The following is a 13,623-nucleotide window of genomic DNA, read 5'->3' on the forward strand; positions in this document are numbered from 1 at the left end:
CTTGCCCAAGAAAGGACAAGGACTTCAGAGGCATTCTTTCATTATTGTTTTAAATAGTAGGAGCAGGCTTGGTGGAGAGGCTGGCCCCCACAGAACACCTCAGGCGAGGGGCTAAGCCTCTTCTCCATTCCTGTGAGGCTGTTCTTGGTTTTTGCTGTCCTTGCCACAAATCCCTAACTGTTTTTTCACTCAGTCAAGAACTTGTCTTTGTGTTGGTGGCTGGGGACATGCTGGGGGCAGAAGTCGGAGCGGAGGAGGCGGGAAAAGTAGACAAGGATCATGACATCCAGCATGAGCAGGATGGCCAGCAGGAAGGTTCCCAGGGTCCTCTGGCCAGCGTAACCCAGGAAGAGATGGGTGAGGTAGGCCTGAGGGGCCAGGCGGAAGAGGAAGTACATGACCAAGTTGATGTATTTGTTGACCCGATAGAGGAGGAGATGCTGAGCATTATTGATCTTCATCATCATGCGTATTGTGAGGAAGATGTTGCTGACCTCCACCAGCAGTGTTAGGACACCCCCACCAACAAATCTGCTCCAAAAGATGCCTGAAAAGAAGGCACCCATAGCCTACAAGGCAAGGGAGAGAATGGGTTAGGGCCCGGATAGCACAGTTTTCTTGGAAGTTAGTGGGAATATCCAGGGTATCAGAAGAAGGGATAAGAAATCCTTTAATAGCTTCACTCTGAAACAAAGTTTACAGTGGATTCAACAGTAGTAAATCTTGATCTCTGCCCACACTCTGGCTGGAAGGCCATGATTGCTGGCTTTTGTGAACCAAGGGCTCATTCTGCTAGCCCTCAGCACTGTAGCATGTGGGACACGGTGGGGTTGGGGTTTAGAAAAGATGGTCTACCTTCCAGGTTCAGGTACTTTCAGGTATAGGCACCAGACCTATACCACATCCCCAGCTTTTCACTTACCATGACGTGGTGGACGAGGTATTCCCAAGAAGCTCTTGACTGATGGCTAATCACGATATCCACCGTGTCGTGGATGAAATACCCTACCGGAGGGATGGGGGTGAGGTTGTAAAGGGTACCGAATTAGAAATTTATCCCTGTCTCCCCACCCGTTTAATGCCTTCCGGCAAGATCTACCTGCGGAGAAGCAAACAAGCAGGTAGCCAGAAAGCGACCATGCTTTCTCAATCTCCACCAGCATCTCAGGAGTCTGCCATATACTGAAAGAGAGGGAAGAAAGCAAGCTCTCATCATTTCAGTATCCCAAAGGTCCCACAAATCCCCCTATTACCGTAGCCAGTGCGCTATTGGCTGACGGGAGAGCGAGGAGGGGCTTGGCTGAAACCCAGGTGTGTCCCGTTTCCCAGGTGAGAACACCCCCCCACCCCACCCCCGCCGCCTGGGGCTGCCGCCGCTCCTGGTTGGACAGCATTCCAAGCCGAGAATCAGGTGAGACTGCCTGGGCCATAGCCCGCCGGTGAGTGATGGAAAGAGGAATCCCCAGCCACCTTCACTCCCCCAGTCGTCCACTCACCACAGCAGCGCCCAGATCCCTGACACAATGGAATGCGCGAAGGAGACGAGCAGGTTGTGCCAGCGCCAGGTCCGCAGGGGGTCGGCCCGCACGTGCGCGGGCAGGGGCAGGCGGCAGAGCGCGTGCCGGACTGCCCGGAAGGTCAGCGTGGCGCCCAGGAGAAGCGGCAGGGCGGGGACCAGCATTGGGGGCATGCTGGCCCTCCCTGCCTCTGTCCGCCCTCTAGGTGGCCTCCTCCGGCTGTTTGGGAACGGGGCTCCCTCGCGAACCAGTCCACCCTGGATCCCTGTCCTGCCAGCCGCCGACTTCACACTCACGGTTTCGGCAGAGCCCTGTAGGCCCCTTCGCTCCTCCCGTCCCCTCCCAGCCGGCCTCTGCCCCCGCCCCCAGCCGCCCGCGCCCCCGCCCCGCCCCGCCCCACCCGCCTGTCCCCGCCCCTCCGGCGCCTCTGCAGCGCAGAGGGCAATAGCCCCATTTCCCCCCGGCTCCCCGGGCCCGCCAGGCTCCCGCGGACTTCGGTCAAAAGGAGCTGTCCTGGGGGCGCCGCCGCCGAGCCACCCCTCGCTGGCGCCTCCCGACGGCCGACGGAGTCCCACTTCGCTCCCTTGGCCTTGTTAACCCGCAGCCACCCTTTCCCCAGGCGTTCCGGCTCTCCAGCCTGGGCGCTTCCTGAGAGAACTTTCTCTCCGCCTTCAACTCTTTGCTGGGCAGAGCGGAGCGGAGCGAGACCCATCACAATCCACGTTCCTAATCCCTGGTCCCAGGGACCAGCCGGTACCCAGCTTCGGACGGTGATCTCCGCCCGGACCTTGTTCCACTGGATCACTAGGTTCTTGGGGCCCAAGACGTACACGTTTACCTGCCTCTACCTCGTCCCGCACCGAGTCGGTGCCTAGAAACTGTCGACTAACCCGTCAGGACCCCTCCTCCCAGCCGGCTCTTGGGCTCCTGGGGCCGCGCGGCACTCACAGTCCTCCCTGACAGTCCCAGCTCGCTTCTCCCCGCTCCCTAGAGGCTGGGGCGGGGAAGACGGCCGATTTGCCCAGGCCGCTAGAGTGACTCTGCAGCCCAGTGGACTGGTGCAGATGCAGCTCGTGACCACAAGGTGTCACCCTATCCTCACCATGGCGCGGGATCCCCTCCCACCGCCAAAGAAAAGAGGTGATTGTTTTGGGTGGAGAGTTAGCCAGACTCTGCAAACAGAAGGGCGGTGGAGAGCTGGGGGTGGGGCGGAGGGGGCGGAGGTGCTGTGAGTGGGAAAAAATATCAGAAGCCTTGAGGCGCCAAGAGGTTTGGTTGTTTGCTCTGTTTCCCCTGCTGACTCCAAGGTTACACATTAAGCCCTCTGGGGCTCCTTGGTCAACCCAGGCCTGATCGGTTTCTAGGTGAGAGCATGGAGTGTCCCGGCTGAGCGGTTTTCCCCCTTGCGATCCCCTTTGCTCTCAGGGCAGGTTTGTCCGCCAGCCACACCGGCCTGAGCCAGACGGGGATTTCGGGGTGGGGGGGGAGGGGGCTGAGTCATTAGGGGCCCTTCTAGTGGTCATCCCGCGTGGATAAGTTTGGGCACCCTTTCAAGAAGCAGAGTAGGAGCTGAAGATAAACACCCCTTTTCTCACATTCCTCGCCTACTCAGAAATAGGGACGCTGTCCCTTAGCTCATCATCATCCTTCCTGCTTCCTTAACTGAGATTTTATGGAGCTATGGAGCTCGTGAAGAGCAGGAGGCGCCATGGAGAGACCTGAAATTAAACACACTTCTGATCAAGACCTTAAACAATTGTACTAACCAGCCCCCTACCTCTGGGCAGAACCCTTGAACTCCTATCAGGCGAACGACTATCTTTCTCCCTCTCCCCGATTCTTTCAGGTAGCAGTCCACTTCCCTCCCATCTAATCCCAAGGAGGTCCTCTCTAGTTGAGTGTTGAAGTCAGATTACTCTGCTGCAGCGGCAAGTGTTGTATGTGTGCTCTGGGGAATTGAGTGTTGACGAACGCAGAGCTCACCAGTCGGGACAGTCCGGAAACCGTCTTGCGTCCTCCCTAGGTGAATCAACTTATACAGCTCAGGGTTTCCCGGGGCCCTCCCTTGGCAAACACGAAACTAGCCTTGCACCCTGCCCACAGACCGAGAGCGCTGACTCGGTTCAGTTTTGGTAGTTGATCGTTTGCGTGCTAATGAGAATCTGCCCTGTACTTCGAAAACAGAGTGATTAGTGGGCAAAGCGGAGAAGGCAATGGTACCCCACTCCAGTACTCTTGCCTGGAAAATCACATGGACGGAGGAGCCTGGCAGGCTGCAGTCCATGGGGTCGCTGAGTTGGACACGGCTGAGCGACTTCACTGTCACTTTTCACTTTCATGCATCGGAGAAGGAAATGGCAACCCACTCCAATGTTCTTGCCTGGAGAATCCCAGGGACGGGGGAGCCTGGTGCGCTGCCGTCTATGGGGTCGCACAGAGTCGGACACGACTGAAGCGACTTAGCAGCAGCAGCAGCAGCAGTGGGCAAAGACTGGGGCAGAAAGAGATCCGTCCTTTCTTCCCACCCTCTCTTGGCCTGCGCGGGGAAACCCTCCGGTCTAAGCAAGAACTGCAAGGGCAGGATGCGGCCACGTGTGTAGGCAGTGGCTGGTACAGTGCTGACCTTTGCGGGGCGTGCCAAGAAATGGCATATCGCCCTATTCTTTGGACCCTAGAAGGCCAACTGCGGATCCGGACTGCAGGAAGTGTCCAAATGAGCAGAGACAAATAAAGAGGCTGAACCAACACCTAGCTCCGCCCCGTAATTATCTTGAGTGGCAGTAGGCGTGGTTCTAGAGAGGGCGGGTCCGCGCACGCGCTGCCTTTGGGTTTGGGGGTTCCGGAATTGTGACTCTGAGAAATGAGATGGAGAAGTACGAGCGGATCCGAGTGGTGGGCAGAGGTGCCTTCGGGTGAGCCAGGGCTCTGGGGGAGGAAAGTGCTTGGGGAGAGGGAAAATCAGCCCCCCAATTCTGACCTCAAAATCGCAGCCCGTGTAGCCCCGCCCCGAGGCGTGAGTGCCCACTCCGGGAAGCCCCTCCCGGCTTCCGGTTCTAGTCCAGGTTGGGAAACTCCGCCTCCAAGGAGGTCACGCCCCCGGCCGGCCTTCGCGGCCCCCGCAGAGTTTGTTCTTTAATCCTGACTCATTCATTCAACAAATGCTGAGCGGCTGCTATACTCGTCAGGCTTTTGGTGCTGGGTATATAGTAAAGACCAAAACAGGCGTGGTCTTGTCCCTCTTGGAGCTTACATACTACCGGAAAATTATCCTATAAACAGAACATTGTTAAAACAGTGATTAACAAACTGTGAGAATAGAGTACAACACGAGGGAGTGTTCATTTGGGATGGTTAAGGAAAAGTTCTCTGAGAGGTGAAATTTAAAATCAAAACTTGAGGAATGAGGATCGATACGTAGTGAAAAAAGCAAAGCTTCTCAGGCGAAGGAAACAGCTTTTGCTAACGTCCTCACGTGGGAAAGAATTCAGAGTATTCAAGGAACTGAGAAGACTAATGTCATTGGAATGTAATGGGCAAGGTAAATAATGGAATAAAATGTGATTGTCACAGAGGGCGGGAACCAGATTATGGCCTTGTGTGTGTGCGTGCATTCTAAGTCACTTTAGTTGTGTTCCACCCTGGCGACCCCATGGACTGTGGCCCTCCAAGCTCCTCTGTTCATGGATTCTCCAGGCAAGAATACTGGAGTGGGTTGCCATGCCCTCCTTCAGGGGATCTTCCAGACCCAGGGATCCAACCCCCGAAGCTAACTCCTGCATCTCCTGAGTTGCAGGCAGATTCTTTACTGCTGAGCCACCTGGGAAGCCCCTATGGCCTTGTAGGCAGAGGTAAAGAAGTTGAATTTATTTACTTAGGGTGTCAAGGAAAAGAGATTTAAGCAAAGGAATGGTCTTGATTTGATTTGCATTTTTACAATGTCACTGACTCTGCTAGTGGAATTTAGATTTGAGGTGACAACAGTGAAAAGGACCATTTGAAGTCTAGTGTAGTATTTTAGGCAAGAAATGATGATTTGGTCAAGGATTATAGCAGAAGACAGAGAAAAATGGATGAGTTCACAATATTTTGGAGGTAGTAGAAACAGCATTTACAGATATGTTAGTGTGAAATGGAAGAAAAATTCTGGCATGATTTTCGGGTGTCTGACTTTAATAACTAGTGGATGGTGTTACCATTTATTGAGACAGGAGGAACTGAGGAAAGAAAGGTTTTGAGGTCAGGGATCAAGAGTTTTGCATTTGTTACATTTTAGAATGCTTGTGGGCCATTCAGGTAGAGATACAAAACAGATAGTTGAATATGTAAGTCTGAGGCTCAGAGGAGATGTCTGAGCTGGAGATAGACATTTGATATTTAGACAATCCTTCATTCAGCAGATACTTGTAGAGCTCTTACTAAGTGCTGGGGTATGCACTAGGCTATGCACTGGGGCTATAGTGGTGAAGCAGAAAGAACAAAACCCTGCTTTTATGAACACTGACTACAGAGTTGGGAGAAAATAATATAATGAATGGCTCCTGCTCACTGAGTATTTTTGATGTGCCAGGTGGTGTGCTAAGTGCAGAACTTGCATTTTCTTACTTGACCCTCTCAACTACCTTGTGAGATTGACCCTATTTTTTCCAGAACCTGATGTCACATAATTTAAGACCAGATAACTTGTAAGAGGAGGAGCCAAGATTTGAACCCAGGCAGTTAACTCCAGAGTCTGTGGGGACTTACTGAGACCAAGACTAACTTTACCTCATTGAGCCTATGGCGAAACCGAGTCCCAGATAAGTTAAAAGACTTGCCAAAGGTCTCGCACAGTTTGTGGTCTGTTCTCCCTACTCCTCACTCGTGTTCTGTGCACTTACTTAGATGACTTCTTAGTGTAGGTGCTGATTCCCCCATCCTAAGAAACATCCCGTCACCAGCCTGACCCGCTTGATATGTGGCTGGAGACTCAGTCCCTACTCCCGTACTCCGTGTCCTCAGGATTGTTCATCTGTGCTTGCGCAAAGCTGACCAGAAGCTGGTGATCATCAAGCAGATCCCCGTGGAGCAGATGACCAAGGAGGAGCGGCAGGCAGCCCAGAACGAGTGCCAGGTGCTCAAGCTGCTCAACCATCCCAATGTCATTGAGTACTACGAGAACTTCCTGGAGGACAAGGCCCTCATGATCGCCATGGAGTACGCACCAGGTGGGACAGCCTTCTTGCGTTGGCCTGAGGGCCTCTCGCCACTGGGACAACCCCGCTTCCCTCTCTGGAGTGGGCTTGGCTGAGGGTCCGAGGTATATAGAGTTCTGACCCCAGGGGTGTGACACCAGCAGACCTTCTTTGCCCTGTCTGAGCCTTTAGTTTCATAAAAGGAAAGACTCAAGCACAGAGAAGCCTGGGTCTTGACGAGTTCCCTGTGGCTGCAGGCGGCACCCTGGCCGAGTTCATCCAGAAGCGCTGTAACTCCCTGCTGGAGGAGGAGACCATCCTGCACTTCTTTGTGCAGATCCTGCTGGCGCTGCATCACGTCCACAGCCACCTCATCCTGCACCGGGACCTTAAAACCCAGAACATCCTTCTCGATAAACACCGCATGGTCGTCAAGATCGGCGACTTTGGCATCTCCAAGATCCTTAGCAGCAAGAGCAAGGCCTACACGGTGCCTGGTGCAGAGGGACCCTCAAGGGTGCTGGGGGTTTTGGGGGGCCAGATCTACTTGGCATCTCTGTCTCCATCCCTGCATCCCCAAGATCTTGGCCCCTGGGTCCCTGGCTGGGTGGTCCCGCAAGAGGAAACACTTTGGCCTGCTTTGGAGGGACGCTGTCTCTAAGTGGTCTTTGGGGCCGGAGCCTTGGTCCTCCCACCCCAGCTGTAATAGCAGCTCCCCTCCTGCAGGTGGTGGGTACTCCCTGCTACATTTCCCCTGAACTGTGTGAGGGCAAGCCCTACAACCAGAAGAGTGACATCTGGGCCCTGGGCTGTGTCCTCTATGAGCTGGCCAGCCTCAAGAGGGCCTTCGAGGCTGCGGTGAGTAAGTCCCCTGAAGGGGAACGGCTGGGAAATCCCTCCCTCTGTCTCCTGAAGTCCGTGGCCCCAAGCACCATTATGTCTCTCTCTCCAGGCTGGTGGACTACCCCAGGCCTGGGCTGCACCTCCCCTCACACTGTGGGTTCCTGAGGGTAGGGCGTGTGTCCTCCCTTAAACTGGAGACTCCTGAGGGTAGGACTCTCCCATCAGATTAGGGAATCTCCTAAGGGCAGGACTTGAGTTTTCCCCAACAGGCAGCCAGTGGACAGGGCTGCAGCTCCCCATCAGAGGTTCTTGAAAGCCGGGTTTGGTTCCCCTATTCTCCTAGGAGTCCCTTTACTACACCCAAGGCTTCCAAGTGAGTGCAGGGCTGTGACCACCCCACCAGGCTAGGGGCTGGAGCTGGGGGTGCTGCTGATTTAAGAGCCTGGCTGAGGCTCCCTTGCCTTCACAGAACCTGCCAGCGCTGGTACTGAAGATCATGAGCGGTACCTTCGCGCCCATCTCTGACCGGTACAGCCCGGAGCTGCGCCAGCTGGTTCTGAGTCTGCTCAGCCTGGAGCCCGCCCAGCGGCCGCCGCTCAGCCACATCATGGCGCAGCCCCTCTGCATCCGGGCGCTCCTCAACCTGCACACGGACCTGGGCAGTGTCCGCATGCGGAGGCCGGTGCCGCGAGGGGCGCGGGAGGGGGCCCTGGGAAGCAGGGGTTGGGGGGCACCCAGGGGAGGTCTGGGGCAGAGGGGTGCTCTGGGCCAGTCCTCTCTGCCTTAGTCTGGGATCGTCAGGGAGGGTCCTTGTCCTGATGCCCACCGCATCTGTCCCACAGGGCAGAAAAGCCCTTGGCCACTGGGCCACCCATGACCCCAGGCAGTACAGGAAGCAGGACCACCAGCGCCCGCTGCAGAGGTAAGTCGGGTGGGCGGGGCGCCCGCCGGCGTCCCTGCTGCGTTCGTACCTGTGTAACGGGCCTGATGAGCTGTCCCCGCAGGCGTCCCCCGGGGACCTGCACGGCCAGCCATCCCGCCACCGCTGTCGTCGGTGTACACGTGGGGCGGCGGGCTCAGCGCGCCACTCCGGCTGCCCATGCTCAACACGGAGGTGGTCCAAGTGGCAGCCGGGCGCACGCAGAAGGCCGGCGTCACTCGCTCCGGGCGCCTCATTCTTTGGGAGGTGAGCAGCCGGCAGGGGTAGGTCAGAACCGAAGGGGCGCGGGGTCCGGAGCTGAGCGCTCAGGCCCCGCCCTCGCCCTCCTCGGTCCCCTCGCAGGCCCCGCCCCTTGGCGCAGGAGGTGGCGCCCTCCTGCCGGGGGCGGTGGAGCAGCAACAGCCCCAGTTCGTCTCCCGTTTCCTGGAGGGTCAGTCGGGTGTGACTATCAAGCATGTGGCCTGCGGGGACCTCTTCACCGCCTGCCTGACTGGTGAGCTGGTCAGAGCCCTGCCCTGTGGGGACTCGGCTTTAAGAAGCCCCCCAGAGCAATTTCCATCAATTGCCTGTCATTTGCTAATCACGCTTTTATCTTCCAGGAGGTGCTTTACTTACAGATCTCTCTTAACCTTCCTAGCGGACCTGGCAAGGCAGTTAGATTCCCATTTGACAGATCTGGAAACTAAGGCTCAGAAGCTGTCACTTGTCACACACTTGGGGAAGAAAGAACCCTGTCCTTGATTCCCCTCACCCAGTTCTTCCAGCCCTAGCTGCCAACTAACTTTTTTTCATTCCTCTAATCCAAGGTTGCATTGGTCTGTCTGGAAGAACAGCTTAAACTGTCTCCTTTCCCTTTCCTCACTGCCCTCTTCCCCAGACCGAGGCATCATCATGACCTTTGGCAGTGGTAGCAACGGGTGCCTAGGCCATGGCGGCCTCAATGACATCAGCCAGGTGGGTTCTGCCTGCACCCTGGGGAGGAGGAAGTGGGGAGATGGCAAGGAGCCCACATCTGAGAGCTGACGCCCAGGTTGGGGGCAGGGGAATCCCCAGCAACCACGGTCCCAGTAGCTTCCAGGCTGCACCTGTTCTGGGCAACGTCTGGGGAAGTACAGAAAGACCAGGCTTCCCCAGTGGGTGCAGTACATGTGGGGGGTAGTTAAAGAAACAGCCACCTCATGAGAACCTGCAACTTCCAACTTCATCCTTACAGGAAATGCCGAGGCCTGGTGGCTAACCAGGCCCCTTGCCCAGACTGCCTTTGCTTCCTCTCTCTCTCTCTCTCTCTAGCCCACCATCGTGGAGGCCCTGCTGGGCTATGAAATGGTGCAGGTGGCTTGTGGGGCCTCTCATGTGCTGGCCTTGTCCACTGAGCGAGAACTATTTGCTTGGGGCCGTGGAGATGGTGGTAAGCTTTCACTCTGTTCCAGCCTTTGGAACCCCTCAGCCGTGGTTTCATAGCCATGAACCCCCTTCATAGCCATCTTCTATCCATGGCCTGTTCTCTTGCCCTTCTTTTCTCTCCGATTCATTTGTTCACTCTACAAACCTTCATTGTGCACCCACTATGCGCCCACCTTGTCTGGAGTGCTGGACAAAACGAATAAGATGTTGATTCCTTTGAGTGCTCATGATGTCACGAGAAAGAGTTCATTTCTCCAGCCATATTTGTTGTGGTCCTCTCTGGGTCAGACATCAGGCTGGGCATTGAAACTAGAGACAGATGGGGTCCCTGTTCTCCTAGGGGACTCCGTCTAAGTGGAGGAGGAATCATAAAGGATATATCTCCAGCATGATAGAGGATAGACAGCTGCAGGGCTCCCCCAAAAGTCCAGAGGTGTGGGAACCCAAGGAATGGCAAGAGGCTCCACTTGCAGAAGACAGATTTGGCATCTGAAGAGGGCCTTAAAGGAGGAATAGGATTTTGACCCACAGAGGGGCCAAGGATAGGCATTTCAGTCTGGGGAACAGCCTTCATTCATGCTGTCACCTCCTCTCCATGGGTCCTCTTTATCATCAATCCTAAAGCTCAGACAAGCCCAGTCCTGGTTTCTCCCTATAGGTCGGCTGGGACTAGGCACCAGGGAGTCCCACAGCTGCCCCCAGCAGGTACCCATGCCCCCAGGACAGGAAGCCCAGAGGGTTATATGTGGCATTGACTCCTCCATGATCCTCACGGTGCCTGGCCGAGCCCTGGCCTGTGGGAGCAACAGGTAAGCGGGAGCAGCAGGTAATTAGGTACATTACGATGGCTAGCCTCCCCCCACGCCCCCCACCCCTCCTTAGCTGCCAGGGTTCCATCTGTCACTGCCTACTTCCCACCAAGGATTAGAAGTGAGGAGGGCTTGAGTTCAATCCAGGGTGGGACCTGATCGACCCAACCTGCAATGAGTTCAGCCCAGAGAGGGGCCTGTGCCCTGGTGCACCAGCTCCTGCCCAGATAGGTCAGGGGGAGGACAGTCTATATAAAGTGTGTCAGTTGAACTGGCTCCTGGCTCTGTCCTCAGGTTCAACAAGCTGGGCCTGGACCACCTCTCCCTAGGGGAGGAGCCTGCCCCACACCAGCAAGTGGAGGAGGCCCTGAACTTCACTCCATTAGGTTCTGCACCTCTGGACTGGGAGCCCCTGCTGAGTGTGGACTTGGGCACTGCTCATTCAGCTGCTGTAACTGGTAAGCAGGACCTGGACACAGGAGGCCAAAGGCAGACTATCTTGGCTTCCTTGGGCCCTTTTCTTCCTTACCTCTCTCTTCCCCTACAGCCTCTGGTGACTGCTACACTTTCGGCAGCAATCAGCATGGGCAGTTGGGTACCAATGCTCGCCGGGTCAGCCGGGCACCCTGTCAAGTCCAGGGCCTCCAGGGCATCAAGATAGCGATGGTGGCCTGTGGGGATGCCTTCACTGTCGCCATTGGGGCAGGTGATCAATGGACATTATGGGGACAGATGAGGGTGTGGGCAGACCCTTGGGCAGTTGGGGGGTTATGCTTAGGGCTGCTGAACTCAGCAACCCCATGTGGGGGCCAGTAGGGCAATGTAGGAGGCTAGCTGCTTGCTAAACTCTGTCTTTGTCCCATTGCTTTCCTCGGGATTCTCTTTGGCAGAAGGTGAAGTGTACTCCTGGGGCAAAGGGGCCCGAGGTCGCTTGGGAAGGAGAGATGAGGACGCCGCACTCCCTAGGCCGGTGCAGCTGGATGAGACGCAGCCCTACACGGTGACCTCTGTGTCCTGTTGCCATGGCAACACTCTCCTGGCTATCCGCCGTGAGTTATAACTTCACCTTCACCCACACAAGGGTTAACCCAGCTGGCTTCTGCCCATACTCGCATCCCCAGTAGTCACACCCCAAATTGCTAAAAGCATCTTCAGCTCCCAGATAAATGAAAGCAGAAGCTGCAGGGCCAAAGTGAGCTCCCAGGGTGGGCAAGGGTAGGCACTTCTTGGGCCTCACTGAAGGGCTGCCCCCTTTGCTCCCTGGGGATCAGACGCATTCTTTCTCCTCCAGCCCTCAAGTCCAGTTTCCATTTGAACCTCTGTTTCTGGGCCTGGCAGGGTCCAGAGTCGAGGGCCCTGTGTGGGAGAGAGTGGCGGGAGCTGAGGCTTGCTGGAGGCACTGCTCTCTGGGAGGCTGCAGGGATTTCTCTTTTGTACTCCCCAGCGGTCATGGATGAGCCAGTTCCCCCTTGACACACCTGGATACACTGCTGGGCTACCCTGATATTGCTTCTCCTGTGAATGGTCTTGAAAAGTGCAGGCGCCACACTGGATTGTATCATCAATGGGGTATAAGGGCCAGTAAAACCCCTGCTCTGCTTTTGGCTCTGGATATGGGCTTCCCTGGTGGCTCAGTTCGATCCCTGGGTCGGGGACATCTCCTGGAGTAGGAAATAGCAACCCACTCCAGTATTCTTGCCAGGAAAATCCCCTGGACAGAGGAGCCTGGCAAGCTCCTACAGTCCATGGGGTCACAAAGAATTGGGACACAACTTAGCAATTAGACAACAAGATATGTAAAACTCAATCCACCCAATTCCCCCAACATCCTAGTTTCCCCTCCCCACCCCTTCTTATCTTTAGTTAATATCCCCAGGGTTCAGCCTGGCTAAAGTTGGAGGCCAGAGTAATTTTTGGAAGCAAGGTGGTCTCCCGAGCCTCTTCAGAAAAAGGCTGGAGGTGGCTGTGTGGCTCCACCCAGATCCTGCCCCTTCCCCCTAGTTAGAAAATAAGTCCCTGGTGTCTACTGGGAGAGCAGCGCGGTGCTTTGGAGTAGGGCAAGCTGGGGCCTGCCTGGACTGGCCATTCCAGCGACCTAGCCCCTGCATAGCCCTGGGCAGAGAGGTCCCAGGAATGCTGCCTCCCGCCCCCACTCCTATATCCAGAGGCAGGGGGTTACATAATTTTTGAGTGCCTCCCTTCCCCTGCGGGAGTGCATGGGCTGCAGTACACTCAGAAGGTGGCCTGTCACTCCATGCCATTCCCCCAAAGCAGGTTGGGAGAAGGGGTAGCTGGCTGGACCAGACTAGTTTCCCAGATGACTGGGAGGTAGCGCCAATAAAAAAAAAAAAAAAAAAAAACCAGCTGCCTGCCTAGAGTGTGGTCTCTTCAGGGATGGGGGCGGCCACCCCAGGGCTGGGCTGGGCTGGGCTTGATCTGGGCAGCAGAGCCGCGGTCCAGGGAGGAATGTGGGCGCAGCCTGAGGCTGGGGCCGAGGTTCCTCGGGGCCGAGGTTCCTCTGGCCCGGGGCCCAGCCCGGCCTCCCTGCCCAGCTGGACTCCCCGGATCTGGTTGCTATGCTTCAGCTGCCTAGCACCTGGAGGCTGGAGCCCCGGGCCCCTGGACGACACGTGGCCCCCGAAACCGAGCTGTTGACTCCGGAGAAGCCAATCTTTGTGGCGCGGCCCGGCCAGTTCCCCGAGGCCCTCCGCCCCATCCAGCGTCCGAGCTCCTTCCGACCTCCCCAGCCCTGGAGAGAAGCGGGGCCTCGGTTTTTCTTCCCGAGGGGAAGGGGGAACCCCTGCTCCTCGGCGGTGGCGAGTCTGGCAGAGCACCGACCCCGAAGCCGCCGGCCCGCCGGGTGGGTGGGGAGAGCGGCAGAGCCGGCGCTAGGACCGCGCGGGCGCGGCCCCGCCCCCTCTTCCGGCGGGCGGGCTCAG

The 13,623-nt window shown here is 56.6% G+C and overlaps 2 protein-coding genes across 2 annotated transcripts; one reads left to right on the forward strand and one right to left on the reverse strand.

Moving 5' to 3' along the window:
- Positions 1-151: 151 nt before the first annotated feature.
- On the reverse strand, positions 152-1,718 carry TLCD1 (TLC domain containing 1). The gene is made up of 4 exons (XM_068978976.1): positions 1,497-1,718; positions 1,100-1,182; positions 923-1,005; positions 152-569 (listed from the first exon to the last, which is right to left on the reverse strand). Exons 1-4 carry the CDS (start codon positions 1,688-1,690, stop codon positions 186-188), a joined length of 744 nt encoding a protein of 247 aa, XP_068835077.1. The 5' UTR covers positions 1,691-1,718; the 3' UTR covers positions 152-185.
- Positions 1,719-4,365: 2,647 nt separating this feature from the next.
- NEK8 (NIMA related kinase 8) lies at positions 4,366-12,913 on the forward strand. Its single transcript, XM_068978067.1, has 15 exons — positions 4,366-4,429; positions 6,516-6,721; positions 6,946-7,178; positions 7,415-7,546; positions 8,001-8,209; positions 8,374-8,453; positions 8,536-8,717; positions 8,814-8,964; positions 9,349-9,425; positions 9,762-9,879; positions 10,534-10,684; positions 10,979-11,142; positions 11,232-11,390; positions 11,575-11,733; positions 12,129-12,913. Exons 1-15 carry the CDS (start codon positions 4,383-4,385, stop codon positions 12,155-12,157), a joined length of 2,097 nt encoding a protein of 698 aa, XP_068834168.1. The 5' UTR covers positions 4,366-4,382; the 3' UTR covers positions 12,158-12,913.
- Positions 12,914-13,623: the final 710 nt, after the last annotated feature.

The sequence above is a fragment of the Capricornis sumatraensis genome, chromosome 8, assembly GCF_032405125.1.
Source record: "Capricornis sumatraensis isolate serow.1 chromosome 8, serow.2, whole genome shotgun sequence".
In the NCBI taxonomy this organism is placed as follows: Eukaryota; Metazoa; Chordata; class Mammalia; order Artiodactyla; family Bovidae; genus Capricornis; species Capricornis sumatraensis.

Excerpts from the sequence above, each read along its gene's own strand:
- TLCD1 (XM_068978976.1), bottom strand. The coding sequence starts at position 1,690 with ATGCCCCCAATGCTGGTCCCCGCCCTGCCGCTTCTCCTGGGCGCCACG. Across the intron at positions 1,183-1,496 it reads GGGATCTGGGCGCTGCTGTG|TATATGGCAGACTCCTGAGA; the intron begins GTGAGTGGACGA and ends CCTCTCTTTCAG. Across the intron at positions 1,006-1,099 it reads GCTTGTTTGCTTCTCCGCAG|GGTATTTCATCCACGACACG; the intron begins GTAGATCTTGCC and ends TCCCTCCGGTAG.
- NEK8 (XM_068978067.1), top strand. The coding sequence starts at position 4,383 with ATGGAGAAGTACGAGCGGATCCGAGTGGTGGGCAGAGGTGCCTTCGG. Across the intron at positions 6,722-6,945 it reads CGCCATGGAGTACGCACCAG|GCGGCACCCTGGCCGAGTTC; the intron begins GTGGGACAGCCT and ends CTGTGGCTGCAG. Across the intron at positions 8,965-9,348 it reads CTTCACCGCCTGCCTGACTG|ACCGAGGCATCATCATGACC; the intron begins GTGAGCTGGTCA and ends CCTCTTCCCCAG.